At 37.5% G+C, this 27,571-nt stretch overlaps 2 protein-coding genes across 16 annotated transcripts in view; one reads left to right on the top strand and one right to left on the bottom strand.

Moving 5' to 3' along the window:
• HPS3 (HPS3 biogenesis of lysosomal organelles complex 2 subunit 1) overlaps positions 1-27,571 on the top strand; it is a 43,538-nt gene that overhangs the window by 11,504 nt on the left and 4,463 nt on the right. For 2 of the 14 annotated variants that reach the window (XM_015872124.3, XM_085513491.1), the window contains 7 exons: positions 1,212-1,397; positions 2,325-2,513; positions 3,218-3,325; positions 3,672-3,878; positions 5,091-5,181; positions 6,300-6,438; positions 11,616-12,948. In XM_015872124.3, the coding sequence (XP_015727610.2) occupies positions 1,212-1,397; positions 2,325-2,513; positions 3,218-3,325; positions 3,672-3,878; positions 5,091-5,181; positions 6,300-6,427 (909 nt within the window). In that variant the 3' untranslated portion in view covers positions 6,428-6,438; positions 11,616-12,948. Of the gene's footprint in view, positions 1-1,211; positions 1,398-2,324; positions 2,514-3,217; positions 3,326-3,671; positions 3,879-5,090; positions 5,182-6,299; positions 6,439-9,503; positions 11,481-11,615; positions 12,949-15,810; positions 16,076-21,630; positions 21,746-23,449; positions 23,637-24,424; positions 24,469-24,616; positions 25,823-26,165; positions 26,389-27,571 lie in introns of those variants that run through there. The other 12 variants (XR_014933488.1, XR_014933485.1, XR_004308407.2 and 9 more) reach the window with 12 other exon arrangements.
• CP (ceruloplasmin) lies at positions 7,864-26,246 on the bottom strand. 2 transcript variants are annotated; one of them, XM_015872122.3, is made up of 20 exons: positions 26,111-26,246; positions 23,926-24,095; positions 22,590-22,834; positions 21,610-21,822; positions 20,973-21,146; positions 20,106-20,360; positions 18,807-18,972; positions 18,385-18,524; positions 17,658-17,798; positions 17,310-17,521; positions 16,589-16,739; positions 15,350-15,562; positions 14,132-14,339; positions 12,698-12,837; positions 12,164-12,292; positions 11,345-11,451; positions 10,853-11,069; positions 10,108-10,247; positions 9,749-9,911; positions 7,864-8,696 (listed from the first exon to the last, which is right to left on the bottom strand). In XM_015872122.3, the coding sequence occupies exons 2-20, from the start codon at positions 24,078-24,080 to the stop codon at positions 8,626-8,628; spliced, it is 3,240 nt and encodes a 1,079-aa protein (XP_015727608.2). In that variant the 5' UTR covers positions 24,081-24,095; positions 26,111-26,246; the 3' UTR covers positions 7,864-8,625. The 2 variants fall into 2 exon arrangements, with proteins under 2 accessions (XP_015727608.2, XP_085369616.1); XM_085513490.1 differs by lacking the exons at positions 21,610-21,822; positions 22,590-22,834; positions 23,926-24,095; positions 26,111-26,246 and having other exon boundaries at positions 20,930-21,068.

Below are 27,571 nucleotides of genomic sequence, written 5' to 3'. Positions count from 1 at the left end.
CATGCAGTCTCACTGTACAATTTCTCATCTTCTGTTAAAGTGCTTAATCCTTATTAAGTCTAGATCAGAACCTACTTCAGTTCTATCAAAGTAAGAATTCCACGTGAATGGGGAAAAAATGTTAGTAGATCAGTCTCTGCCATAGATTTTCATATGTGGATTTAGACTGAGACCAGCTGGTAAATTGCTTCTTGTTAAGGCTGATAGGAGTGTTGAGCAGTGGGCTTTTTCTGAGGGTGAGCTGATATCCCAGAGTTAGATGTCAAGCTTCAGAAGCAAAAGCTCTGGAGAGCTTTGAGTTAGCAGCTTTTGAATTGCCAGGTGGGAACTGTAGAGTGCTGTTTCAACAGTGATGTATAGGATCTCTCACCTGCTTTCCAACCGTTTGCAGCAAGGTGAGGTGAAATTGCCATGTTACAGACAAGCTGATAAAATACACGTTCACAGAATGGTTGAGGGTGGAAAGGACCTCTGGAAATCATCTGCTTCAAATGGTCCAGCTCACCTTCTCTTCTGTTACTTGGATATTATTTAAATGAGAATCAAGTGTTTGGTGTTTTGGTTGTGGGATTTTGTTTGGTTTTAATTTGACCTATTACAAAAATAACTCATCTTTAAAAAGCATTTTATTGTGCAGAATTAAAAATAGTGCTTCCAGAAAGATAAAGGAAAGATAATTTCTACAAGTAGAGGTCTAGAAGTATGAATTTTCTTCCTAGGTCTGCTTTATATTTCTTATGTGAATTGTTTAGTACAGACATCATTTCTCTGCTGTTGTTAAAAAGGAAATAGTATCTTGTTACCTTCAAAAGCACTTTGAGTTGGATACTGTGCAGCATGTTCTGATCACTGTTTCAAGGGTGTTCAGCAAAGGATTCCACCGAAATTCCAGCCAGGAGTTTTTGCAACACCTTTTGTGTTTACTGGCCGATTGCGTAGTAAAATCTATGTTATGTGTACAGTAACTCCAGAATTCATTGGAATGTTTCTTCCACTGTTCAGGTTAACAGCATAGTGTTCAGAGGGCACTGGCCCAACACACAGTTTGGACCTGGATCTTTGGAGAACTATTCTTTAAATTGTAGAAAATATTTATTTCTCTTGACTTCACTTCATTTGCCTGTGTAAACTTGACTGCCTGAGAAATAACTACTGAATTGAACTGTACATGGATTGAGTTATTTACTTAACTTATATCTGACTTTTTATAGATAAAGCTGGCCTGTGGTTTCACTGGGCAACCAGCACTCCTGAGAGAGTATAAAGAAGGAATTGTTACTCCAACTGAATTTGCTGTTCACCTGAAGGTGACGCAACCTGGATTACTGGTGGCTGCCATTGTGGCTTTACATGAAAACAGTAAAATGGAACTGGAAGAAGCAGATATGTTCTTCAAGGTTGGCCTATGATCATTTTTTCTTTCTTTTCTTCCCATAACTGATTTTACGGGTGAACAAAGTGGGCTTGGTTGCTCCTTCACTCACATTTTTAGCATTTCTTTTGAGAGAGGGAGATGAGGATTGATATATTCCAGTGCAGAGATGCCTCTGAAATCCGAAATTGGTCTTTTTGGAAAGAGGTGTGGAGCTAAATAAATAAATAAATAAAACATCGGTTTTGATCCTGTCACCTGAATGTATAATCTGATCTCAGAGCTTTTCTGGTCACTGAAGTTTTCTGTGTTTGGGAGTAGACAAAAACTTTTCTCCTTTTCTCTGTAGTGAAAAGTTGTTTGGGTTAAACCATGTATGCTCAAATATAAGTTTGTTGTGGACTAATGTCTGTTACTGTGAAAGATGTATGGCAAAAAGACCGAGTCATGAAGCTCAAATTATAACAAATACTGTTTTTCAAAGGCTGCTGTAAACCAAGTAAATTTCCTCTTCACCAGCTTACCATACCTTAAGCCCAGGAGGATCTCCCTTGTGGGTCCTACTGTTACACTCAGCTGAAATGTACAGTGTTTCCTTATCATGGCATTTGCTTGCATTAAGATTCCCCTTCAGAAGACACCTGCTATGCTGTTCGCATATGTAAAAGCATCCAAATTAGTAGTCAGTAAATATTTGCTGACAGTCTGCTGACCTTTCTGACAGTGGAGGAAATCAAATCTATAATCAGCTAAAATAATTCCAGGAACTTTAAACTTTTTTCTAGCATTGTATTATGTAGCATTGCATCCTTGAAAAATACCTTGGGTCAAAAAAGGTTCCAAAATCCTGCTTCTAGTAACTGAAAATCTGTTCCTTTTGTTTCTTCTGATTTCTGCTAATAATAATTGCCATGTTCTGCACTAACTTGTTTTCTAATGTTTTTGTTCCTAGATGTTGTGTAATAATGGTGAAGACACAGTTCCTCAACTTTTGCTAGATTTCTGGGAAGCTCTTCTTATAGTATGCTCTCAGGAAGAAGTACTCCAGGAGCTCTTATTGAGGGTTACTTATCAGTATGTTTGGAGGATATCAAAGAAGCAACTCCCTGAGACTAAGCCATTGAAAACAACAGAGGATCTGGTAACTCAGAAGTTTTATGACTGTATTGTCCATCTAAAGCTATCCAATTACTTAGTATTTGGATGGTGGACAATTTGTAGTTGAAATGATGAACCAGTGATGGAGCGCATGGTGGGAGGCAGGGCCAGCCCAGGGGAGATCAGGTGAATGCAGTGTACCTCTACAGCTGCTACATTTGGGCTTGTCCTCATTTGCTGCAGCCAAAGGCTTTGCCACCCAGCTAATATCACTGTACTTTCCATCGCATTATAGCAATACAGCCTCTTTAAAGAAGTAAGCCTGAAAATAAGTAATGTGGTGTCTGCTTACAAGACAGGTTTTGCTGGTTTTGGGAAGTCCTGTTCTTTAAAATACACTCAACAGGAGTGTTGCAGTTCTGGATATTTCCAATCAGGACTAGAATGAAACTGAGAATTTTCCAGGTGTTTTGTGTTTGTTTGCTTTTTTCTTAACAAAAATTTTGCAAAACTGACTAAATGAGGAAATGCAGGTATGATGAATTGTAAGGTATTTTGATTGAAAAATCTGAAATACAAAAATAAACAGAAACTTCAGATTTGTTTTTCAATTCTATGAATTAGAAGAAAGAATAGCTGCTATTTGAGAATAAAGTTTTCTTTACTTGCGGGGAACAGGGCGTTTGATGTGGAACTGTCACTAACAGAAATACTTCTTTTAATAAAACTTTTATATTGCTTTTGTAGATAAATGCCTGTGATCATTTTGGCTTCATTTTCCCATGGGTTACTTTCATAATGTCAATGGAATCTCCACTTGATAAAGTTTGTCCTGAATATATTTCAAGGCTACAGGTATGAAATCCCTAAACCTTGCCATTGGCAGCTTAAATCTGCTCTGCCGATGTTCATACATGTGTGAACAACTTTGGCAGCCTGCCCCCTCAATTTATCCAAGTTGAACTGAAAGACCCTGTCATTGTTTTGTCATGAAAGAAAAAAATATTGAAGTGACGCATCAGTAACAGTGATACTTACCTTTGTTGTTAACTGTGTACTCAGCTTTCTCAGTTTTTAATAATGTCTATTAAAATAAATTTTACTTCAGAAGTATTGTAAGGTTGTTCTAAGGTTCTGGTTAGCAGTGTTTTGTAAAACTTGTGTTAAATCCAATCAATCTTTTTTTGTTGTTGTTCTTTAGTCTATTTTATGTGGTCAGTCGATAGATACAACTGCAGCTCTGCCTGTCCTGGAGCCTCTGGCAGAGGCTGGCAATGTTGGGCTCACCATTCGAGTTCTCTGTAGCACCCGTCTGGGCAACTACGAGGAGTCCATTGACCAGCTCCTCAGACAGTGTCCTGCTGCAGCTGTGTTATACGCTCAGCACGAGCTGAAAGGTGACAGTCGGGTGAGCTATTTGGGTTAATGTCTTTTGGATTCTGATTTGTTTATTTTCCCTAGTTAAAATGTTATTGCATACATTTAGACTGTAGGTGGATCAGATAGCCCAGTTTTAAGACAAAGTAGATTGCTTAGCTTGCTTTCAACCACTTGTCTGGCATTTAAATTCCATATCCCAATTCTTACTAATTTTAATGGAATATTTCTCCCCATTTCTTCTATGACTGCCCGTGTTCATTCTTGTAAGGAAGGGTAATCTTTTCAGTGGCAGAAAACTTCAGAAAGTAAATTAATTAATTCATTTTTTCCCAGTTATAAATGAAGAACTAGCCAGTTTCCTAATAATCCGTGTTCTAAATTGTTTGATATTCTTGCGTAACATGTCAAGTGTTAGTGATAAAATAGGGGAACATGATTCTTCAAATAAAGCCACATTTAAGTATGTTCTTCCTCTCTTCTAGTGGCATCCTCAGATCTTAACATCAGAATGGTATGGGTACAGCAGTGAGAAATGTAACATTTTTTTATGTCTTATGTTCCCTGTAGGCTCCCAGACAATTTTAGTTGTGGAAATGATTTTGAGTGTTCTGGGGGTATAAGAGTTTAGTTGTGTAGTCTTTAAAGCTACTTTCTTAATTGTACACAGGTGGAAATACTACTGCTGTGTTCAGGATCAAATTTGTGTTTTATTTTCAAATCTGAAAATGGTTTATTTGGTTGTAACAAGTACGAAGGCAGAGCTGAGTGTGAGGAGATGCAACCTAAATCAGAGTATAGGTGGAATAAATAAGTTACTATGTTTATAAAAGAAACCTGTTTCCCCTCCTGCATTCTCATTGACAAAATGGATGAAAAATACTGCGGTACTTCTGCTGTTGGAAGAGGATCAGCTCAGAACACAGCAGTGTTCTATTAATATTACTCACTGCTTTGCATGGAGCTGTTCTGAGCAAAAAAATAAAAATCTCCTTGCAAATCCTTTTCTCTGTAGAGGTACCACAGGGGGGCACTGTTTCGATGTTTGTTGAATATGAAAAGTTAATACTGAAAACCAGATGTATTCGTGCAAAACTACTGCATTTCAAAGCATCATATAAGTCAGTCTACTTGTATCTGCACACACCTGATCTTTGGTGTATTTTTATCAGGTCTTTCAAACTCTTTAACTGCGGTCATTGTTTATTTACACTTACTTTTGCTATGGGTTTTTATGAACTAGGCTATATGGTGGAACAAGCTGCTTCCAGATCTTTGTGAGGAAGCCAGACTTAATAGAAGTGACAATCCTGTTCTTATTTCATCATTAAAAGGTAAATCATTTGATCAGAGTTCAACTCCTGAAGCCTTTGTATAGCATCCATATTCTAAATATTGTTCTAAGGAACACTGATGTGATGGTTTGGAAAAAAGGGACTAGTTTCCATTGTTAAAGCTTATAGAACTCAGCAGACTGTCTCATAATCAGATGATCATTCGGCAACATCCAAATGAAAATGATGTCACTCGTTTTATATGGAAAACAATTGCATTTGGGGAATTACTACTTCTATACTGATCAAGAGCAGACAGAAAGAACTTTATCGTTAGAGTAATGGATATGGATTGCTGTATTTTCTTTCTGGGGTAAATTACTTTATGGTTGTGAGCAATGGCAGTTAACAGGCTACTGTTGATAACCCAGTGGACAGTTAAATCTATATTCATATTTAGGTTATACACTGTAAAAGATACAGTATGTTACTGACAGTTAGTCATATTAAGCAGAATGAAACATCTGAGTTCATTTAGCAGAGTGATGTTAGGATAACTGCTCTTTGGTTAGCAGAAATAAAGAAGTGGTGAAACCAACCATAGTGACTGATGTAGTCCTGTTACATGTTCATAAGATGTCAGCAATGTTGCACTGTTTAGGGGCAAGTGCATTGATTTTGACAGAATAAGAAGACAGATTAACAAAAATACATGTATTAAAATAAAAGTATGTGCTTCCTGGGGGCAGGAGCACAGGTTGCCATATTTTATTATCAAGTTCTGGCAGATTGTGTTTTTTGTTTGTTTGCTTTCATCTGATAACTCTGCTACAAGCATTTAAGGTCTTATTTAACAGCTTCATCTCAGATGAATTTAGGATACTAGTAGAGAAGTCTTACAGGGCTGCTTTTCTGCTTGCTGTGAAGCACTAGATTGCTATTCTATAAACATTAGTGTTGCATGTAGACATAATGAACTGAGGTGTGGTTTTAAGATGTAATTTCAGTTTACCTCTGAGATTTCCCATAACAGTATATATTCTTAAATAAGCATGTTTCAGATTTTATTTCAGTTAAAATATTTAGATAATTTGATGACTTCAGGTGACAGTGTTCTTTTTGTTTCTGTATACTAACCACAGTACCCTAAACAAGATTTTCTTCTCTGTTTTTGGCAGAAACTTTATCAGTAGTTGCAATGGAACTGGAACTAAGGGATTTCCTTAGTCTTCTACCAGAGGATGGAACTGCAGCATTTTTCCTCCCGCATCTTCTTCACTGCAGCCAAAGGAAACTGTTGATGTAGACACAGTGAAAGTAAGTCTGTGCATTCAGATACCAAGAATGTGCTGGAATAAAAAAAAGTATATAATAAGTATATAAAAAAAAATAAAAAAGAAGGAGAAATACTTAAGAAGCAGCACTGTGGATCCACCTACACATCATATATCACCTTCTTTTTGAGTTAAAACCTCGTGGCAATTATTGAATGGCAACTGTTATTTGAGGCAGAGCATTGCTTTTGAAGCTAATAGTATTGCGCTTTGACAAAGGTTAGCAAACAAGAAGAGTTCCTACCAGGTAGGACTGAGTAAATATTGGCTAGTTTAAAAATAAGCTATTGAGTTAGTAGGCAGAGGTAACGCATGCTCTAAAAGGCCAAAATAGCAAAAGAAAAAAACCCACGAAAAAGAACTGTACAGTGCAATTGGACAAACTATGACAGTCAACTAAATCTTAATTGCATGCTAACTAGTTAGGTCACAGGCTTAGGGAGAAATTAAAGTTTAGCTGTCTCTTTAATTGTATAAGTGCCTAACACTTCAAAGCAGAACTGGGATACTTAAGTTGTAAAACAACATTGATATTCCTTTGAATTCCAGCTGGAAAAACTAGTTAGCAGTTTGAGTAATTGTTTAGCAGTTAGTGGGAAAAGGCCATAAATTAAAGACACAGAGATGACACAGACTACTTTTTTCTTGCTGTTTATGTTCTCTTTCTTCTGCTGTGCTCAGCTGGTACTGAGCATTTCAAGTATCATTAGGTCACAAGTTTCGATGAAAACTCTTCCAGGTCTATTGGTGAGCATCTCATATGTCTGTGCATGTATGTACTGATATTTGTCTTTTGGACAGCATACATCCCTGTGTTTTTCCAGGTGGAATTTAGTCATAAAAACTTTCACAATCTTTGACCTTATGAATAGTTAGTGTTGTTTGGGACTTAACGATCCCATAAACATCTGAAGGCCTTATTAGAGCACATTAACTCTGTGAAACCAAATTTCACTGAAGCAGTAACATTAAGGGTTAAAGTAAAGGTCAGGGAGAAGAGATCATCTGCATCTGAAATAAAACATCAGCAAAACAAAAAAGTAGACTGCTACAGCCAAAATCCTTTATTTAATTTACTAGTAGAAAACCTAGTTTTAGTAGATCCTTTCTGCTTTTCAAAAGAAGAGAGGGGGGAAAAAAAAAAAGGCTAAAGATACAGAGAACAAACCAGGCTGTAAAGCCTGGATGTTTTGCTTTGCCTGTGTTTGATCTGTTATTGCAGTTGTTTGAGGTGAAGGATCAAATGAGCCAAAGCAAGAGCTGGCTGCTGTAAGAATGGTTGCTCTTGCAGTAAAACGAGTCCCCTGCAGTAGCTATTTAGGATTCAATGGGGCAAAGCTCTTAGGTACATTCACTGTATTTTACCTTCATGTGGTCAGGCTTATGTTCACCTTCTTTTGTCTCATAGTTATTTTCACAATGCAAAAGCACAAATATCTTATTTATTGAATTAGCCATTACATCTTTTAAATTTACTTTCTTTAAATTCATTACTGGATAAAACTACAATTCAAGAACCTATAATTAATATGACAGCCAAATTTCAATTGTCCACGCAATGGTTACTAAGATAGTAGTCTAAAACAATTTTATTATTTTTTTTAAACACAGAATTAGTTACAAACTAAAACCAAATAAATCCTCACAAATCTGGAAAGTACATTTCATTTGGCTTTTCCAGCAGTTAAATAACATGCATTAGGTATCACCTAACACATGGCTACCTTGCAAGTTATGATTTTTATTTAAGAAAACTACAAGTTGTTATACTCATTCAGCTGCCTCAGCCTGTGGTCTCCTGTAGCTGTGTTCCATCAAATGAAATCTTCTTAAACACATGAAGAGGAAATAGTGTTGTCCATTGTTTAGACATAAGGAAAAACTTTTTCTCTCAGAGAGTGGTCAGGCACTGGAATGGCTGTTCAGGGAGGTTGGTGGAGTCACCATCCCTGTCAGTGTTCAAGAGGTGTCTGGATGAGGAGCTACGAGATCTGGTTTAGTGGCTTGTGGAGGCAGTGGTTATGGGAGGACAGTTGGACTGGATGATCTTGTAGGTCCTTTCCAACCTTGTGATTTTATGATTCTAGGAGATAGTACTTTTCAAGCAATTCTTCACTGAAAGTAGATCTTGGAGAATCACTGTAGTAAATGTTTTGTGTTTTTTTCATTCTCACACATCTGGTGTGCCTTTGGATGTGTACTTGGATTGATTGAATAATCTTGGAAACAAAGACCATTTGTCTGTAGAGGGAAAAAGATTTTATTTTATTATTTTCCCAATCCTGTCAAAAGAAGAGTATATGCATATGAGAGCATGGTCCAAGATGGGAGCAATGGATCTCAGAACCTTTTGCATATTATGAATTTGATTCAGAAACACATAAAATACACTGACAAGCGTAAAATGCACTAGACTGTAAGAGCTGATTATGAAAAATCCAACCTGCTGCATTTTCAGGTACAAGTTTTGTGGTTTTTTTTTTTTTCTACATGTACTCCATTAATTTATTATATGCAGAAATTTGTCATAGTGTATCCTGTAAATCAGCTCTTTAACAAGATAGTACTTAACAATCTAATCTGCATTAGTTAGTATACTCAAGTACATCATACAGTTATATATCTATATATACACATGGACATACACATTTTGGAATACTGCTCTTTCTATCAATTAACATACCTATTATGCTTTGTCTTTTGTACATGAAAGTTGCTTTTAAAGTTGTATTAGGTTCATTGAAGAAAGAAATCTCAAAATTCTTCAGGATTCAGATTCTTTTCATAGGCAAGATTGCTAAAGTTATAGTAATAGCTAAGTAACAGCATTTGTAAGGCTAAAACATGCCTTTTAAAAAGAATCTGCTGGTTCAGTTTTTCAGTACTTTCAGTGGTGACTTCAGCTTTATTCACCAAATGGTTCTTTTTGTTTTGAATGAAAAGTGAGAGGGAGTCTGATTCCACTAGCACTTCTTGGGCACAGAAGTACTGAATCTCGTGATGAGTTCTTTCTCAAATTAAAAGATGCCATTTTAATTTCATTGACAGGGAGCTGAAGAAATAGTTAACATCGACTCCTTCTGATTCTTTTTTTTCTTCTGAGCGGTAGCACTTAAGTGTGATCTGATCAGATCAGAACTTGCAGTATTCTCGCTTCCATATTACTACAGGAAATATGAAGTCATGAAGTACTGTTTGATGACTGAACTGGATCTGAGTATGCTGGCATGTCCTTGAGCTCTGTACTGCATCTTTAAGAATAATGAACATTACTACAGTAGATAGGCTCTTACCTTCCTCTGGGAGCACTGTGTAGGTTGCTTCCATGCCTGCATGGATGTGGTCAGTAACATGACAGTGCAATAACCATGTTCCAGGGTTCTGTGGGATCATTTCCACTGTTTGAAATGTTCCAGGGAACAGATCAAAGACATCTGCCCGGTAAACTCCTGTTTGCTTCAAGATGAGAAGAAACGATCATTGAGCAGCACGGCATAACCAGACAGCAGTTATGTGAGCTACTTTTTAGTCATGCTCCCACCAAATCATTTAATCACATCCATGTGAAAGGACATCTGTATGTCATTTCATATGACTTTTTATTGGCTCTACCTCACATTCTTAGCAAAAATGAATGGAAAGGAACTCTTACCTTATAGTTAAAGCTGTGGCCATGGAAATGTGTTGTGTGAATGTCTACTTCATTGCCCATTGCTATCAAATACCAGCTTACTTCATCTCCAACGTGCATAGTCAGACCGTGCAAATTTCCAAATACTTTTCCATTAATGGCTAAAGAGAGGGAAAGAGAAAACAAGATTTTGTTTCTTGTTTTTTTTTCAAGGCTTTAAGGGAGTGAAAAGCTACAGTTAGGCAAAAGGGAGTGCTTTGAGTGGTATATAAAAATATTTTTTAAAAGGTATTAATGAATTGTTATCATTCACAGCATATTATGAAATGGGTCTGATTATGTCTTCCATATTTAACTAGAAAGCAAGAAGTAGCTAAAATGGAAGTGTGCTACTGTGCACCATTACTAATGCTGAGGCTCCTAAAACTGCATTTCCCATGGTGCACTGTAAAGGAAAAGCTTTATGAGAACATGCTTTCAGGATACACAATACATTACCAACCTAGTCAGATTAGTTACTTTCTGGCAATTTACATTTTAATCTTTTCATCCTCAAAAATGTCAGTGTGGGACTACTTATTTTCATAGGCTAAACTGTGTAATTTAGTGGTAGGAACAATAAAACAGTGAGTGGAGTTTTTTTGGCTTTCTAACCTATAACTGGAAAAGTCAGGGAGGATGAGGAAGTCCAATTTATATGTAGTACTTTCAAACACATGATTTTTTAATGTCTTCAGAGTTACATTAATTAAGTTAGAAAACATACCGTGCATTTTGTTACTTTCAAGGAATTCCTCGTTTTCTTTGTCAACAAGGTGCGGGTTGACAGAATAGGTTTCAATGTTTTCATCCAAATACCATGACTCATTTTCATCAAAAACCATAAAAAGAAGAGCAAAATGCACTTTCTTTCTAGTATGAGATGATGGCAGATAATGTCTAGGACACACAACAAGTGTGCCTATTAGTCCACTGTAAGTGTCCTGAAATTACAGATAAAAATAATTATAAGTGGTGACTAATTTTAGCGTATATGAATGGCAGGAGAACCAGGGAACAAGAATACTGGAGAGTCTGACTTTCAAATTCTGCCCCGACTTTACTGCATTATTAAAGAGACCCTTACATTCAAAGGCATGGTAGTGGGGGAATGACCTGACAGATAAAGCAGGAGTTTCAAACCTCTCTCCTTTTTGCTGTAAGTTTATCTGTGCTGAAGTCATGAACAAAACTCCTCAGGCTGATGCTAGCAGTATACCTTAATGATGTCCACTGTTGAATGGTATGCCCATGCTGTACAATGCAGTTCACCTCTCTCAGAACTAGATCTTGCTGATATTTTCCAGACATACGTTTTAGTTTCACCTAAATTAAATAAACATTGATGAAAGTTAGCTTTCTGTGTGCTTATGTGCAAGAAGTCATGAAATAAGTGTTATCTATCTCCATTTACAGCTTATATTGGTCTTGATCTTCCTCTTCCCAAGTAGTGCACTGGCTAGTTTCTTCTTGTTATTTCCCTTCTACAGAACCCCAGTACTTCTTGACAATGTTCTTTGTGGCTGCCCTGCTTAGCATCATAGAATCACGGAATGGCTTGGATTGGAAGGAACCCCAAGGATGATCAAGAGAGGGGCAATCACCTCCCTGTCCCTGCTGGCCACCTCTCTTCTGGTAGAGCCCACAATACCATTAGCAATGGCATGTTTTACCATGTTTAGTAGCAATAATTATATCCTATGTAAAGATCACAGAATAACTTTTAAAATAATAGCTAGTATAAGCTATGCTTTCTTTGTGTCACCAAATTTGCTTTCTTTCATAAAAGACATGGCCAAGTTGTGTATAAAAAAAAAAAAATTAGTGATATGTCAAGGACTAGATGCACAGCAATAGTTATGAGGGGCATTTTAATTGTAGAGATAGCTCGGCCATGGTCAGCATCAAACTTGTAAGAACCTGAGCTTAAGAGCAACAAACTAACAAATGCCAGGTCTTTTGTGCTTCCCTAAAAATAAAGCTTGCTAAACCCTACTAGAAGGCTTGATGTAGAAACAACATAAAGGTGCTTTGATACCTGGGTTGGTTATAGCAACAACAGAACTGTCTGTTTTCACTCCGTGGGCATGTATAGAATAAGGTCTTGATGCCAGATTCTTAAAAACTATGTTAATTTTATCTCCAATACTTGACATAATCAGCGGCCCTGTTCAATTGAAAAGAAAGATTAAGATCATTTTGCAAATAATCAGAACAGAGTGAGAGAGAGAGAGAGAGCTTACTGTGCTGAAACACACAACAACATGATAAGCCAACTTCAGCAGTTGAAGTTAGGCAACTAAACAGGGATGTAAATTTTAGCACCTATGCAAATACTGCATTTATATTTGAAGTCAGCTTGGATGTTGGCAACTTTTTTTGTCAGCTTTGAAAATACTGTAATCAGGCAGCAAACCAGTAGTTTGCTGGTTTCTTATTCCCCCCCCCCCCCCTCGCCCAGTAAACCAAGCAATTGAATCTGGTAAAGAAAGCATTGCAAGAAGCAATTCCACATAGGTTTAGATACTCTGTGTGGCTAGAACTAAACTCAGTATTGTTGAAATACAATTACCTTGAATTTGAAGGTGCTGCTCTTCCTCTGCTCTGCTTTTTGGAGTACTGAATGTGTGATCCGTGTACTCACGATACACTACTTTTTTGTATTTTGAGCCAATGAATTTGTCTTCTTTATTTAAAAATGGATTGCCAGGGCTGAAAAACAAACAAACAAACCTCAGTAAATAGATATTACAATATACCTGACCTTTCTTCATGTATTTTGTACCATCTTTTGCAGATAATAAATTAGCCGTAAAACAAAAATTTAACCTAGAGACTGCTGAGTTGAAAAATGAGGCACTGCTTCCTGGCTTATATCATGGGGGTTGGAGACAGGGAAAACAAACAAACAAGCAAACACCAAAACAAGCCTATTAACAGCATGGTCCATATTGCTTGTACTTAGAACTCTGAGGGAATTTGCTGTGGTGTACAGGGTAAGGAAATCTGCTATCAGGCTGAAAAAAAAAGTATAAACATGAAAATACAATAGAAGCAATAAATGTAGGTAGTTACTATCTACTTCTCGAACTAAGCTGTGTAGGCAGAAGAGGCACACACAAATTCAGTTCATTATTTGTCCCCTTCTGGTAATTGACTTGAATTATTTGAGGCCATCGGTTCACTCAGTGAGATTCAAATACTGGGAACAGAACAAGTAGATGAGCTTCACAATGAATGGATTCAATCACAAACTTAATGTCTTGTGTAAATTAAATACATGAGAGGAGTAAAAAGGAACCTTATTCACATTTCAGATAAACATTAAATTTTTTAAAGTAATCAAATATCAGAACAAAGAAGTCCTATCTACAACTTGTTGGACATCTGAAGCATTCCACATCAAGGACGGTACCAAAAGTAGTAAATAATAAATGCACATGCAATTCCAGGATCCAGTAGAATCTGCAGCTGGACCATTTCATCAACAATGCCCAGGCAGTTCTTGAGCAGTGGCTGCCTCCACCCTGGCCAGCTCCCCTCCGTTTTACAGTTTTTTCACATGATGTCATATGGTATAGGATATCTCTGTGGCCAGTTGAGGTCAGCTGTCCTGAATCCACTTGTGTCCTCCCATTTCCTCATGTCTCCCCAGCTGCATCACTGGCAGAACATGAGAAGCTGAAAACCTGAACCGTCCTTGTATGTGTACAGCACTGCTCAGCAACAACTAAAATATCAGTGTTGATATTTGTTCTGAATCCAAAATACATCATACCAGACACTATGAAGAAAACTAACTCAATAACAAGTAAAGCTAGGACACATGGCAACATTATCAGAGAATGACCAGAAATGCATATATATTTCTAGGGCTCACTTGAAAGGAAAATGTGTGTAGAAATGTCAGGATTGCAAGGAGGAAATAGTTCAGAGGAGAACTTGTTGCTTTGCATTCTTCACATTACCTCCCCCTCTCACCCCCTTAGTATACATTTTAATATACCTCTCCTCGTGATATTGATGCCGCTCAAATTCCCACGTCCTGTTAGGGGAATAGTCCCATTCAACTTCTATGGCAGCAATATAGTGTGTCTTCTCATGCAAATACAGGGATGGATCCACATTCCCCCAGTGGCATGGTTTCACTTTGTATTTCTGTTTCATGCCTCCTCTGTAGTGATCTGTTGTCAGGCACGATACCTCAAAAATTCCTGGAGGTTGCACAGGAAGTTAACACTTAAAGGCAGTTTCAAGACAATCTTTACTTGTTGCTCTTACTGAACTGCATTATCTGTTTTGATCTAGAGTTAGAGGTTGAAACATGAGCCACTGTTTGCATAAGATGGAAATTCTTTGTGTAATATGACTACTTGTAATAATACAGTTCAGTACAGATGTAGAAGCTAAGAAAATGTAGCACAAAGAGCTTGCACACTGTTTGCAACTCTTCAGACACAGCTTTAGTGTCCCCAGGGATCAAAATACCTGCTATTTACAGTTTCTACCTAAGCATAACATGCTCACAGGTAAGCAGTTCCTAAACAAACAGTATACTTCAAACACTTTGAGCTTTCACATATCTTGTGTATCAGTCCTGCTGAGCCAGAAAGGAAGAAAGGAAGAAAGAAAAAAAAAAAAAAAAAAGCCTACATTTTTACTCCTTTCAGTCATTTTGTTCAAAATTAAAAATATCATAAAGTAACTCCATGCCATTTCTTTCAGAAATTACTTCAATGTACTCATAGTCAAACCTGTCTTTTTTTAGCCACTGTCACAAAAAAAAAGAGAAAGATTAAATAAAAGCCTGCTTTTAATTGTTTTATGGGTACTATTCTACAGCCTTTGGGATAGGAAGATGACATGGCACACTAGAGCTATCAGAGTTACCACTCCCAAAATCTGTTGATATTCAGAAGGAAAGCAGGATCCTGCCCATTTAGCGGTAGAGCTATACAAGAACATCAAAAGGCTTCAGCTAAAGAACAGATTTCTTGGAAAGGTCTGTTTTTGGCAACACAGGGTGTTTTTGCGTCCTGCAAACCAGCTGTGAACTGTGGCAAGAGAACCTTTGCCAGCCAAAGGCCAATAGCAGTTTTTATGGCAGAGGAAGAGCTGCAGTGAATTTCGGTAGCAATGCAATACCGCTCTGTCTGGGATCCAAGCTGAAAACAAACAAAAAAGCCCAAATAGCCAAACAACAACCACCAAAGAGGACGCTTACCTTCAGAATCAGGCTTCATAATAGCTGTAACAAATGTATGTGGAAATAGATTTGCCGTATCCTTTCTTGTTCCTTTTGTTATGAATGTGTTATGTGAAAAGTATATCCCATGAACATCGACTTCTGTTCCCAAGCCCATCAAGTGCCAGGAAATCACCTCACCTTTACACATCTCAAGACCGGGTTGATTTCCATACATATAACCATTGATGGCTGCAGAAGATTTGAAGAAGTAAACCCAAATTTGATTAACACAACTTAATTCTGCAATATAAATTAAATAACATTCAAATATAATATTGAAAAATAAATATCAAATGTAATGTGATGTCTTAGAGTGGCAAAGATTATAAAATATCACAGCAGCAAAAATAGAGGACCTATTCAAGCAAAAAAACTTTTTAAACCTGGCACTTAAAAACAATTTCAAACTGTTCTCACTTTCATTGTCTAAATCACAGGGACCTGACCTGACCACCTGGAACCTTCACTGCTTTACACTGCAATGGTTCTATGTTCACACAGTGGAGACGATCCCAAACACTGGTGGTTTAAGTTAATGATTCTTACTTCTGTGCAAACCTTCCGAAGGCTGAGCCTTTGTCAGGTTCTTCTGGAATGCTTACTATCAAAGCTCTGTAAGTAATAGAAATGCCACAAAAGGCAAGTATAAGAAACTGCATGGGTAAATCTGTTTTAAAGATAATAAAGTATTTGCAAAGCTAAGAACTGAAGAAAATGTTCTTTCATACAAAACTGGAAATAACTTGCTACAGTATCAAAATATATTCACGTAGCTCTATAAAGAAGCAGTGATTTTCACTGTAAGGCATCCAGTGTGGTAAAGACACTCAGCTATGGACAAAAAAAATACTCGTTTCAGCCACATCTTCTGTAGGGCAGAGGTCAGTTTTCCTCTTATTACCTGGCTGCATTCATAGGGGTTGCACATGGGCTGCAGACCTCGTTCCTTCATGTCTGCTGAAAGAGGTATGTAACAGTGCCAAATAGTCCACTGCTGACACTGAACTGCTGTCAGTACATTTTGAACTGATAACCACTCTGACCTGAAATTAAATTGCTTTCAAATATGGTCTGTTCCAGTGGAAAGAAAATTAGCATCTCTGTTACTATACAGTCTCCCAGTCTCCACTGTGAGCTTGCAAAAATGAAAAACTTACAGAAAAAAAAAAAAAAAGGAGTATTTGATTAGCAAAATACAAAAAGCAATTTTCTTACAGTGCATTTTGTTAGACTCCTGGAAGTCCTCATTGTCTTTGTCAATTTCATTAGGATTTAATGCAAACATCAAAATATTGTCATCCAAGTACCAGCTCAGGTTCTCATCAAATACTGTGGCAAGTAGGAAAAACTCCCTGGTCACACTTTTCTGTTGAGAAGAAATAGCACAAAGGAAAATAAAAACGAGTGAAGAAATCATGCCAGGAAAAAGAAGAAAAAAAACCAAAACAACAAAACCACAATAAAATCATTCTGTGTATATTGCTTTGAGTATAATTCACAAACTAGTGTAGATGCATGCATTGAAACTTCATTCGGACAACTCTAAAGCTGTCTACCTGCTGTATGTGGTGAGTAGATATCTGCTGCTAACAGCCCTTCCACCAGCAGGAACCACCTCCAGAAACAGATTCATATCTCGATCTTTTAAGTTTCTATAGTTTTCTAATCATTTGCGATCTACCTAAGCCTTGAAGGCTGATGACTGTGACACTGATTACATCATACAGTGCCTGCTTATGTGGAACCAGGCTGATGATTTTGCTTTTTAAAAAAAAAAAACAAAACTTTTTTCCTTTTTTTTATTATTTTTTTTATTTTTTAAATATTCCCCTCAGTGCATGGGCTGGATGGTGATGTGCAGAGCCCAGTTTGGGAAAAGAAAACAGGTTCAGTTACAGTGATGCAAATGCTTGCATATTTTTTCTCTTTGACTGACCTGTTTTGCAGAAGGAAGCAGAGCTCCTCTCCTGCACACCAAAAGAGGACCCACAAGGCCGGAATTGGTGTCTCTGACTGAATCCACAGCTGAGTAATAAAGCCAAGTTAAGCAGTCTGGATCTTGGTCTGTGGGGCCCACATCTTCTGGCACGTTCCACTCATATGTAAACGTAGCACCGGGACTGACATGGGAGGCTGGAGATTCAGTATCTGTTAGAGAAATCAACATAAGGAATTAAGCCGAATGAAACCCATTTATTTCTTCACCTTTAATGCATTATTGTACACAACAGCTTGTTCTCTGCTGCTTGTCCACAGGCAGAGAGGTCCCTCTCCACAGGCGCACCTCTGGAGGCAGTTCTATACAATGCTCCCTCGTTGCTCTTTTGGTAACTCACACCATGGGGCTGGATGCTAAATGGGCGGCTGGCGTTATTTCGGAAAGTCACCCTGATGCTCTCTCCCACTTCTGCCTTGATAACAGGTCCTAAAAAAGAGCACAAAATCTAATTTGGTGTCAAGTGATATAGCAATCACTACAAGCTTATATGAATGGCTGCCTGCTTTTCCCATTGTAAATTAACTGCCCCTGAGGTTGTCCGGCCATGAATCAGATCCCTCCTACATGCCCCACACATGTGAAATCTCACAGCATCCCACCTGCAACTGGACCGTTCCCCTTCCATGAAGGCCCTGTGTAAACAGCACAGTTTTTCCCTTTGGAAAGGAACCTGTGGACATTAGTACCAATCTCAGACTTACTCCAAAACTGTGTCAGAAGCAGCCAGCTTATAAACAGAGGTAGAATTGACTAGTCTGGCTTTGTAATTCAGGCCTTCCCTTTAGAGACCATGGTGTACTCCCACTGGCAAGTTGAGGATGACCACAGCATTGCTTTTAAGAGCTTTGCATACACTCTGAGTTGCCCTTTGGAGGAATCTGCAGGCATCAGTGTCTGATAGAGAAAGGGAGCACCAAGGAGGGAGGAGATGAAAGGGCACTATTGGCCAGTCAGGAGAAGTGATATTTTTCTCTGATAAATCTTCATAACAGATTCATTCTAAATATCTTACCTAAGAGACCAAGATGTTCTTCCTCTGGGAGCCTTTTTTTATGTGCCGTGAAAGTACCATCTGTGTATTCCTTGTAAATGGCTTTTTTATAAGAGCCACCAATTCTCGTCTCACTTTGTTCAAAAAATACAGAAGATTCACTGTGTGAAAGAAATTGGAATAGATGCAAGAAGTTCAAGTCACGACACTGGAATTCCTCTTCAACACAGTGACATTACTTAACACTTCAGCAAAATGTATCTTAAGATTGTAAGGGAAAAAATGAACTGATTTGTTCTGATACTTATCTTAGCATTAATATTTAAGCAGAGCTGAGGACAATGAGAAATTCTACTTAGAAGCAAATTCTACCATAAAGCTTACTCTATTTAGCATGCTAATATCACTTCTGCTTGAAAGTGAAACTTCTTGGAGGAATTCACCTGTCAGCAGTTAATTCTTGTCCTGTAAAATGGTTGAGGGCAGATGGGCCATAATTCCAGATAATCTCTTCAGCAGCAATGAAGTATTGTCTTATCTTTGTAGTCTCATTGTGATCTATTGTAGATTTTCTGCAATCTTCTACTTTAAAAAGTGCCTGCATACCACCTGGAAAAAAATTATGTAGAGAAAATTAAAGCAAAGAAGCTGCAATTCATTTTTCTTCCCATGATTCTAATAGTTCCATCTCTTACCTGGAGAACTCCCAGAGTACTGCTAGTTGGCACTTTAGACATAGCCAGGTACAAAAAGACAGACCAGGTTTTCCTCTAAATCTAAACAGTGGCTCACTTATGAAACTCTTAGGTCTCTGTACCCTAAGAGACAGATCTGCTAGCAAGTCTCCTTCCTGGAGGTACAAACAGTGCCAAAGGGGGGGAAAAAAAAAAAAAAAAAAAAAAGTAAAAAAAAAAAAGTGCCCTTTTACAGTTATATTGGGCCAATTTGTAGGATTTTCATGTTGCCCATGAAGCATCATCCACATCAAGATACTGCTTGATTCTCTAGTTATCTGGAAGTATCTACCCTCTGCAACTGAATTTGTAGGACAAACACATTCCTTCACACGCCAGAATTTTCAGATCCCAGAGCCTGATTTTGAGTTCAGTGTTGTGATTTTTGTGACAAAGGACTTCTGTAACTCAGAGGGATACAGATCATGTCAAAAAAAAAAAAAAGTAAAAAAAAAGTGTGGCATTAGCTTCTACATACTTAACATGGTTAATAAAAAAAACAAAACAAGGGAACACTAAGATACAAGGAAGACAAATGCAGATCATCTCTGATTATTAGCCAATATTCTTTCCAGAACGTGTCGCTGTCAGGCAAGTTAACCTGTCTGTCTTGTGCCCTTGCCCAAACATGGAAATAGCACTTTTTTGTTGGCAAACAGAATGTTGTGATGAGTTACTTTCAGTAAAAGATAAACATCAAGATATTGTTTGGCTGAAGTCCGAGTATGCAAAAAACGTAGCAATGCCAATAGCTGTCAGTTGATAACAATTTCCATTACCAATAACAATGTTTTTGATTCTATGGGTACATCTCAAGCCTATCTCATACACTTGTAGGCACTTCATTTGCAATAAGAGAGATGCTGTTTTTTTACCTTTGAGGAGAACACTGTCTGCAAATAACCACGTAGTGTGATAACAAAACTAGTCACATAGTATGAAAGAGACTCATTAAATTGGTATCTCAAGCTGGAAAAAAAATCCTGACGTCTGTGATTTATTCCATACCTTCTACATGGTCATTCACTTGGCAGCTCAGCAGCCATTCCCCGGGATTCCTTGGTATCATTAGAGCATCGATAAATGTGGCTGGGAAGAGGTTAATGGTGTCAACTCGATGGTGCCTCTCTATTAAGGTCTGACCATGAAAGTACACTGAATGGATGTCAGCTTCATTACCCATGCCAAAAAGATGCCATTTTACCTTATCTTCAGCACACATTGTGAGATTTGGGAGGTATCCATACATGTACCCATTAATTGCTGGGAAAACAAACAAACAAAAAAAAAAACAATCCACCACAATAATTATTACTATTATATTCACAGAGCTCAGGATCTTTACTTCAAAAGCGAGAGACATACAACCATTACCCTATTTTTCAGAATAGAGAGGATCTCAGAACAAAACACTGGAGCTTTGAAAATTAACCAACATCAGACACAAACTTTATCTTCCCATCTATCTGCAGCTCCTGCTATGATTGTGGAAACCATGTATGAGCCAAAAGTACTTTATTGTTGACAGTAAAATCTCTTTCTCTAAACTGCAATATTATATAGTGGTTTGTAACTTAGAAACAAAACTGAATTACAAAACTGTCTGCAGTGCCCAGCAAATTTTACTGGAATAAACCAAACCAAACCAAAAAACTGAAAAAAAAGTCTGGTCTGTAGGAATCTTTTTTCACAATTCCAAAGGGTTGATTGTTCAACACTGGTCATTACTTTGTGGTTTTGTTTTTAATTTAAAAAGAGTTTAATTTTCCAAGGAAAAGTTCTGTTTTAAAAAGAAATCTTTAAAAGAGACAACCCATAAGAAAAAACAATACCTCTTTACATCAATGGCAAGTAACATTAATATAAAGTTCTCACAGTGCATTTTATTGCTTTCCTGAAAGTCTTCATCATCCTTGTCAACTTTGGAAGGCTCAGAACAGTATGTTCTGATATTGTCCTCTAGATACCAACTGAGATTTTCATCCATCACAGAGAACATAAGGATAAATTCAGCATCAACATATTTATCATTGTCCTTATTCATTGCACCTGAAAAAGAAAGTAGCATATTCTCTAGCAACTGGCAATATCTGTTCAGTTTTTACCACAGTATCAGTGAGGCTGGCGACTGTTTACTTGATGTTTTGTTGTTTATCTTGAGTGTGACTATACATATAAACTTACAGCCATATTGGGAAAACAAAGGTTTGTTTTAACAGATGCTATAAAATCACTTTGCTAAGAATAAATATTGTATGCGATAAGAATGTAAAACATTTGTTCTACATATCAGTGTTACACTTTGCATTGCTAGCATGAACACATTGCACTCATTTGCCTAGCACATAAAATCAAATTAAATCCCATCCTATTATTAGAAGACAGCTAATTGACAAGATGAAACCTGCTATTTCAAAATGACCTGTAATTTCATCTTCCAGCAAATTAGTTTATATTTATCAATTGCTGTTGTCAGTCACCTTGCATGTGTAGTAGTTGATTCATATTTTACCTTTCTTGCAAATTATTAAAGGCCCAACAAGCCCTGAGGCAACATCTCTTGGAGCATCTATGTGAGAGTGGTAAACTCTGGTTATGCAGTCTGCATCTTCCTTAGCAGGACCTTGATCTTCTGTCACATCCCACGTGTAAGTGTACTGGCCTCCAGGCTTCACAGCATCATCTCTTTTTTCAAAACCTTTGGTATTGTCTGGATAAAAAGCACCTGAGGAATGGCACACAGCCAACATTAACGTAACACATTTCACAGTACAGTGTCAGAATAGTGCTTTGAAGTTGACTACATGCTGCAGTAACATGGATTGAATACTTGAACAGAGGTAAAACAAATATTTTAAATCAGATGAATAGACCTTTCCCTTCTGCTAAAGAGTTCCTTTAATTGACTTTGAATTCTGTGACTGTGCATTGACAAATATATTTGAGTTCTTTATTAGGAGGGCACAACGTACTTCTGCTACAGAGACAACAGCTAAAATATTTGTTAAATATTGATCTTGGAATCTGTACTAAAACATTGCATTCCTCTCCAAGGAACACAGGTGTTGCTGAAATAAGAGCAACAGTGGTAAAATTGTAAACACTTTTCTATATTTTACCATACAGTATGCTGTTCTGCTCCCATAGCGTGTCAGTATCAAGTCACATATTAGAAGTAATGAAAATCTTTTAAAAATATTAGGTGTTTAACTAATATTTCATAATTTCCCTGCTGAAAAATTTCCAAAGACTATTTTTGACAGTATCTAGTCAATAATTCACACACTGTTTTTAAGGTCTATTAATAAAACTTCCGGTGGCTATATTCCAGTGCAGTCTTTCTTGCAGATAATAGTGGAAAACTACTCAGTGAGGTGCATCTGGCAGAGTGGATCATCAGGCTACAGCCTCGGGGCTAGATGTCATCATACTACACCCAGTAGTTTTCAAGGAGGAAACTGGAATTACAGTATTTCCTCAGGAGAGGCTTACCTTCATTTTCCTTTGTGTATGTTACACCATGTGGATGCAGTGTGTAGTTTCTGGAAGCAAAGTTTTTCAAGTGAATAACAATAGAATCTCCAACTTCTCCCTTAATGATAGGGCCTAAAAAACCCAGCCAGGAAGGTTTCTCAACTATCACGTCATATAAAATATTGGTGTACTGAGTGTAGACAGCCTTCTTATAAATGCTTCCTATCCTTTGTGGTCCTCTTTTAAGGAAGACTTCAGCTTGCCTGTAAAGAAAACACACAAACACCTATAATGTCTGATACTCACTTTATATATGAACAGTGCTCATTAGCAGACTCTCAAACAAAGACCAGGCCTTTGTAGCACTGTGTATAATCTGTCTTCAGAAGCAAATATATTCATATTTCTGAGGAGTACAGGCACCCACATAGAGACTAAATGTTACACACCAACTAGAAATTTTTACTACCTATTTTGTAGACTGAAGATAAGGGTATTCTATACAATTTTCTGCTGCTTCTAAGTCAAACAATAGGTCTTCCTGCTCAACATTTTTGTACATGCAGGCTTCAAGTTCTGTATAATTTTCCATAGCCAGTTAAAATCAACAAGTATCATGTTATGTTGACTTTACAGTCAGTGAGGAGAAGACTCTTCCTATTTCTGATATACTTCTTCACTGTCTTCATTTAATACAGTTCTACTTCACTTTAAAGACACTGAAAAAAATAGAAAGGATGACTTTTTTTTTTTCCTATCCAATACTTTTTTTGGTACCTCTAATATCTGAGTTTTCTTTATTTATTACTCATGTCTTCAGGGAATTCCCTTCCTCCTCACCACAGTTATTCTCCATTTCTCTTTCTCACGCTGCACAGAGCCTTCCTTGCAAGAAACAACCCATCTGTGGCACCTCCACAAGAAAGTGACCACTGCCAACAACGAACATCTAAAGGAAAATTGTGCCCAGCAGAAAGATTTTGATGTGTTAAACTTCTGAGTTTAAAAACATAAAAGCAGAAGCCTTCCCTTCATCACTGCTACTGGGCTAATTCAAAATAATAGGTAGGTATTCATGTGATCATTTCCTTACCTCTAGTTAATAGTAGTTTCATTTTGACAAAGTCACAAAAAGAACATTACACTGTACAACATTTTTAGTCAGCAGACAGCTGCAATTTAGTTCTTAAGCAAGTCAGGAAAAAGTCAAAATTCCCTTATATGTCTGCCACCAAGTCCAAGGACACCAGCACAATTCATTTCACTGACTTCACCAGGTCCTAATCTGGTCCAAGCATCTAGAGCAGACAGTGCTATAAAATAAAGCTCAATCAGTATGAACTACATTACTTACTCTTCTTCTGCAAAATGTTGTCCAGATATAAGATCAGTATTGCCAGGTGCGTAGTCCCATGCTGTCTCTATAATCCCAATGTAATACTCCCTGGTCACTGCCCTAGTTCGGTAACAGCAAAAAAGCAGCAAAACTTCTAGCAAGTGCAGCTTCATTCTGCATCCACAAACCTTGTGGAAAACGTGAAATAAAGACACATGATGGGTACATGCAATTTCCCTTTATATGGCCTTTCTTTCCCACCCCCACCCTTACTCTCCCGGTTTGCTTTGGCGAATATTGTAAGATGTTGCACAATGTCTCTGTGTGTGAAGTGTAAACAAGAGATTCTGGTAACCTTGTTAGTTCTCGTAATCTTCAAAGGAATTTTTTCCATTTCTGCCAACTACTAGGATGCAAATTACTACTTAGACTGTTAACAGATTGTAAATCTTGTAGCTTAATTGAAGGTAAATAATTTTAGCTACCTTCTTCTTTGTCTTTATCCCTGTCTCTGTAGCCTGCATACTATTGAGAAAATATATTCTGTGAAGTCTGGCTGAAGAACACAATGTTTTAAGTACACTTGGAACAAGCTATAAATGACAGCAGTTTCTCCCTGTGTGTCTGCTTCTGTGTGGACATAACTGAAAGCAAGGCAGGTCTCGCAGACTTCTGCTGCATATTTACCTTGTGCTTTCTGAATCTACAGATCTCTTCTGCTTCCCCTTTGTACAGCAATTACTAAACTGGCAAGACAGAGATGGATGAAGAAGGACCGAAGTTACCACTTTCAGAGCACCACTTAGACACAGACACATATTTAGATTAGCTCTGATAACCTACCACAGTTCCCATGTAAATATAATTCTAGTACATAGTATGGAAAATATAGCTAAAGAAGAAATGGATATGTATTCAAGGATTGAGGCCGAGGCAGGGGAATGGTTGCATTCCATTTCCAAACAATTTCAGTACTGCCCAAATGGAAAAAAAAAAGGCTCAGAAATTCCACAGATTTAACTTCTCATGTTATCCTCCTTCAGGCCTGCTATCAGACAGGATAAACCACATTCCTCAATGATTAAAAGATGCATGAAGCTCAAGATTATCTTAACAGCTACTGTTATCTAAATTTACTATTCATTCCTGAAGGTTGTACATTTTGTTTTATTCAAATTCTGCAAATGTTTTTCAATGAAACTAGTCAACACAAAATAACAACAGAACTGGACCTTAAGCCAAGGACTTTTAAAAAGCACCTAGCTAGCCTTGGAATTTTTTCAAGCATAATATCCATGCTGTCACGATTCATCTGAAGCTGTGGACATATCAGGCCAACTGAAAACTTGCAAATTGTAAACACTTCATTTAAAAAAAAAAAGTTCACAGTCACTTGGGCACTCTTAAAATCTCTTTTACACTCTGAGCACTGATCACACATTGAAATCGACATTTTTCCCTGTATGGTGGCTTCTCTGAAGCATGTTCATAATGCTTAGAAAAATTATTTTCAATGGAAAGCTAAAATTCAGACGATAACTAAAGTGCAGCAGGCTTCCTTCAACAGCAAATAAATCTGAAGTTTGTGTACCTGGAACAAGCTACACATACAAATTACCAATAGTAACCACAATCCATGCACAAAACATCAATCACCACCACAGTACCACCTTTTGGAGCCTTCTGAACAGTCACATTAAATGGAAAATTCTGCTTCTGTCTAACAGACTGTAACCAAAGCCACATTTTGAAATGTGATTAGATCTATCATGAAATTTTGGAGTTTCCCAAGTTAGCATCATGTGCTCAGAACAACTTCTGCACAGATTTTTTCTTTTATGCAGATGAAAGTCAGTGATCAGTGGGAACGCCAGTTTGTTGAGGCTGCATATGCCTCTTTATAAAGTAAATGAGGAAATAAATAAATAAATAAATAACAATAAAATGTATACCTCCTTGTATACTACTGAAATTCCAAGTTGTTCCTTAATAATCAGCTAGTCTATGTGCACACATAGGTGAGCTATTTAGTTTAAATGTGTTCAGAGGTCACTACTGAGAAGAAAATGCACACAACCAGTGTCCTGGAGACCCTCATTTATTTAGGGGTAAAAATATGAGCATTTCTTTGCCTTAGGGGTTTGATGCTCCTCAATTACTCTGCCTTGATTTGAGAACTGTAACGAACTGCTGACAGTCTTACCTCCAGGTTTCAGCATCAACTCCTCACTAAGACAGTTATGAACTCCAATCTGCAGCTCTCGTTCAGGAGTACCATGGTGTATCTTATCTGAAGATTTGAGCAGACAGCGCGTGCATTCCAGGTTTGGAAAGCTTTCAAAAAAGGGTTTCCTGTCTGCCAGCACGGTGGAGCCCATCAGGGCTCCAGAAGTCATGTTTTCCTTCTATGGTTGGGATTAAGCCTGTATTCTGCAGCTGGAGAGCCAGTCAAATCTCAGACATCACCATCAGAGCATTCAGGTACATCTGGATTTCATGTCAGCTAATACTCCTTACAGGAATCATCTTCATGTGTTGTCATTTTCAGTTTGTTTTGCTTCTAGGCACCGTTTATTAGAGACTGTATATTTAGGATTGAATGGAACCTTTGAATGATTAGATCAAATTTAACTCTGCTTTACCTTTAGAAAACCTGTGTAAAAAAAAAACGCTTTCAGCTTTTAGTACTCGCACAGTCAATTTCAAATGAATAAATCACCTATTTAAAAGCTCTGGCCAGGGTAATGAACATGGCAGTATCTGGATTATGGATAAAGAGGGTTGCAGAATTGATACACTCAACAAGAACTACATTGCACATCTCTTCTTTTGATTTATGCCACTAAAATAGGAGACACAAGCCTATGGTAGAGCAGAAATGTAGATTCATGGGGGAAAATCAGAAAAAAAACATGAAGTAAAGACAGCCAAGCCTTATCAGTGGTTAGGTTGTCACTACTGCTGGTAATATTCCTACAGAAAAAGCTTTGAAACCTTTGTGTCTTCTGTCAGCTACACTCAAGGTTTCTCATTATAAGTGACAGATGTTACTGTAAAGTGGAGAGGATAGATAAAATGGTAATAAAAAGGGTTAAGTGCTTTCAACAGCTACTTTTTGTATTACACTGCTCTTATCCAGCATAGTAAAATGTACCTCAATAGATCCTACATGTCTAAAAATAAGCTTGTCTTTTCCCCACAGCTGAGCTGGAATATAAGTAGAACACTGATTTCCTGGATGAAATAGGGCCAGTTGCCTTAGCAATATTCTGCGATTTTAGGATTTTCCTAGTCTGATTATATGCTCCACACGTACTAATTTTCATCCAAAGTAACAAGACCTTTTTTCAAACTTTTTCAAAATGAGTAACTCCATTGCTTACAGGCATGAACTCAACAAGATTCTCCAAGATAACAGGAAGGAGCAATAGTTGGTTGTAAAGTTTGTGGGTTTTTTTGCAATCTCTCCTTGAACAGTATTCATAACCCAATAGGAATGTGAGATTATCATTTAAGTAGTTATATGATATGACACATTTTTATGCCTAGAGAAAGAACAAGTCTACCATTGCAGAATCCTTGTTTTGTCATCATGCCTTTTTAGCAAGCCTCTGAACATCCACGTCATCTTGAGTTGTCATCCAAAAGAATAGACCCATTCATA

Source organism: Coturnix japonica, chromosome 12 (assembly GCF_054131305.1).
Source record: "Coturnix japonica strain WE chromosome 12, WE-NBRP24, whole genome shotgun sequence".
NCBI classification, from domain to species: Eukaryota; Metazoa; Chordata; class Aves; order Galliformes; family Phasianidae; genus Coturnix; species Coturnix japonica.
This window is presented reverse-complemented; position numbering and strand designations above follow the sequence as displayed.

Coding starts and splice junctions, on each gene's coding strand:
- CP (XM_015872122.3), bottom strand. CDS start 24,080: ATGAAGCTGCACTTGCTAGAAGTTTTGCTGCTTTTTTGCTGTTACCGA. Junction 14,340..15,349: donor TATGAAGCCTGATTCTGAAG/GTAAGCGTCCTC, acceptor TGCAACCTCCAG/GAATTTTTGAGGTATCGTGC. Junction 12,838..14,131: donor CATCAATATCACGAGGAGAG/GTATATTAAAAT, acceptor TTTGTTTTTCAG/CCCTGGCAATCCATTTTTAA.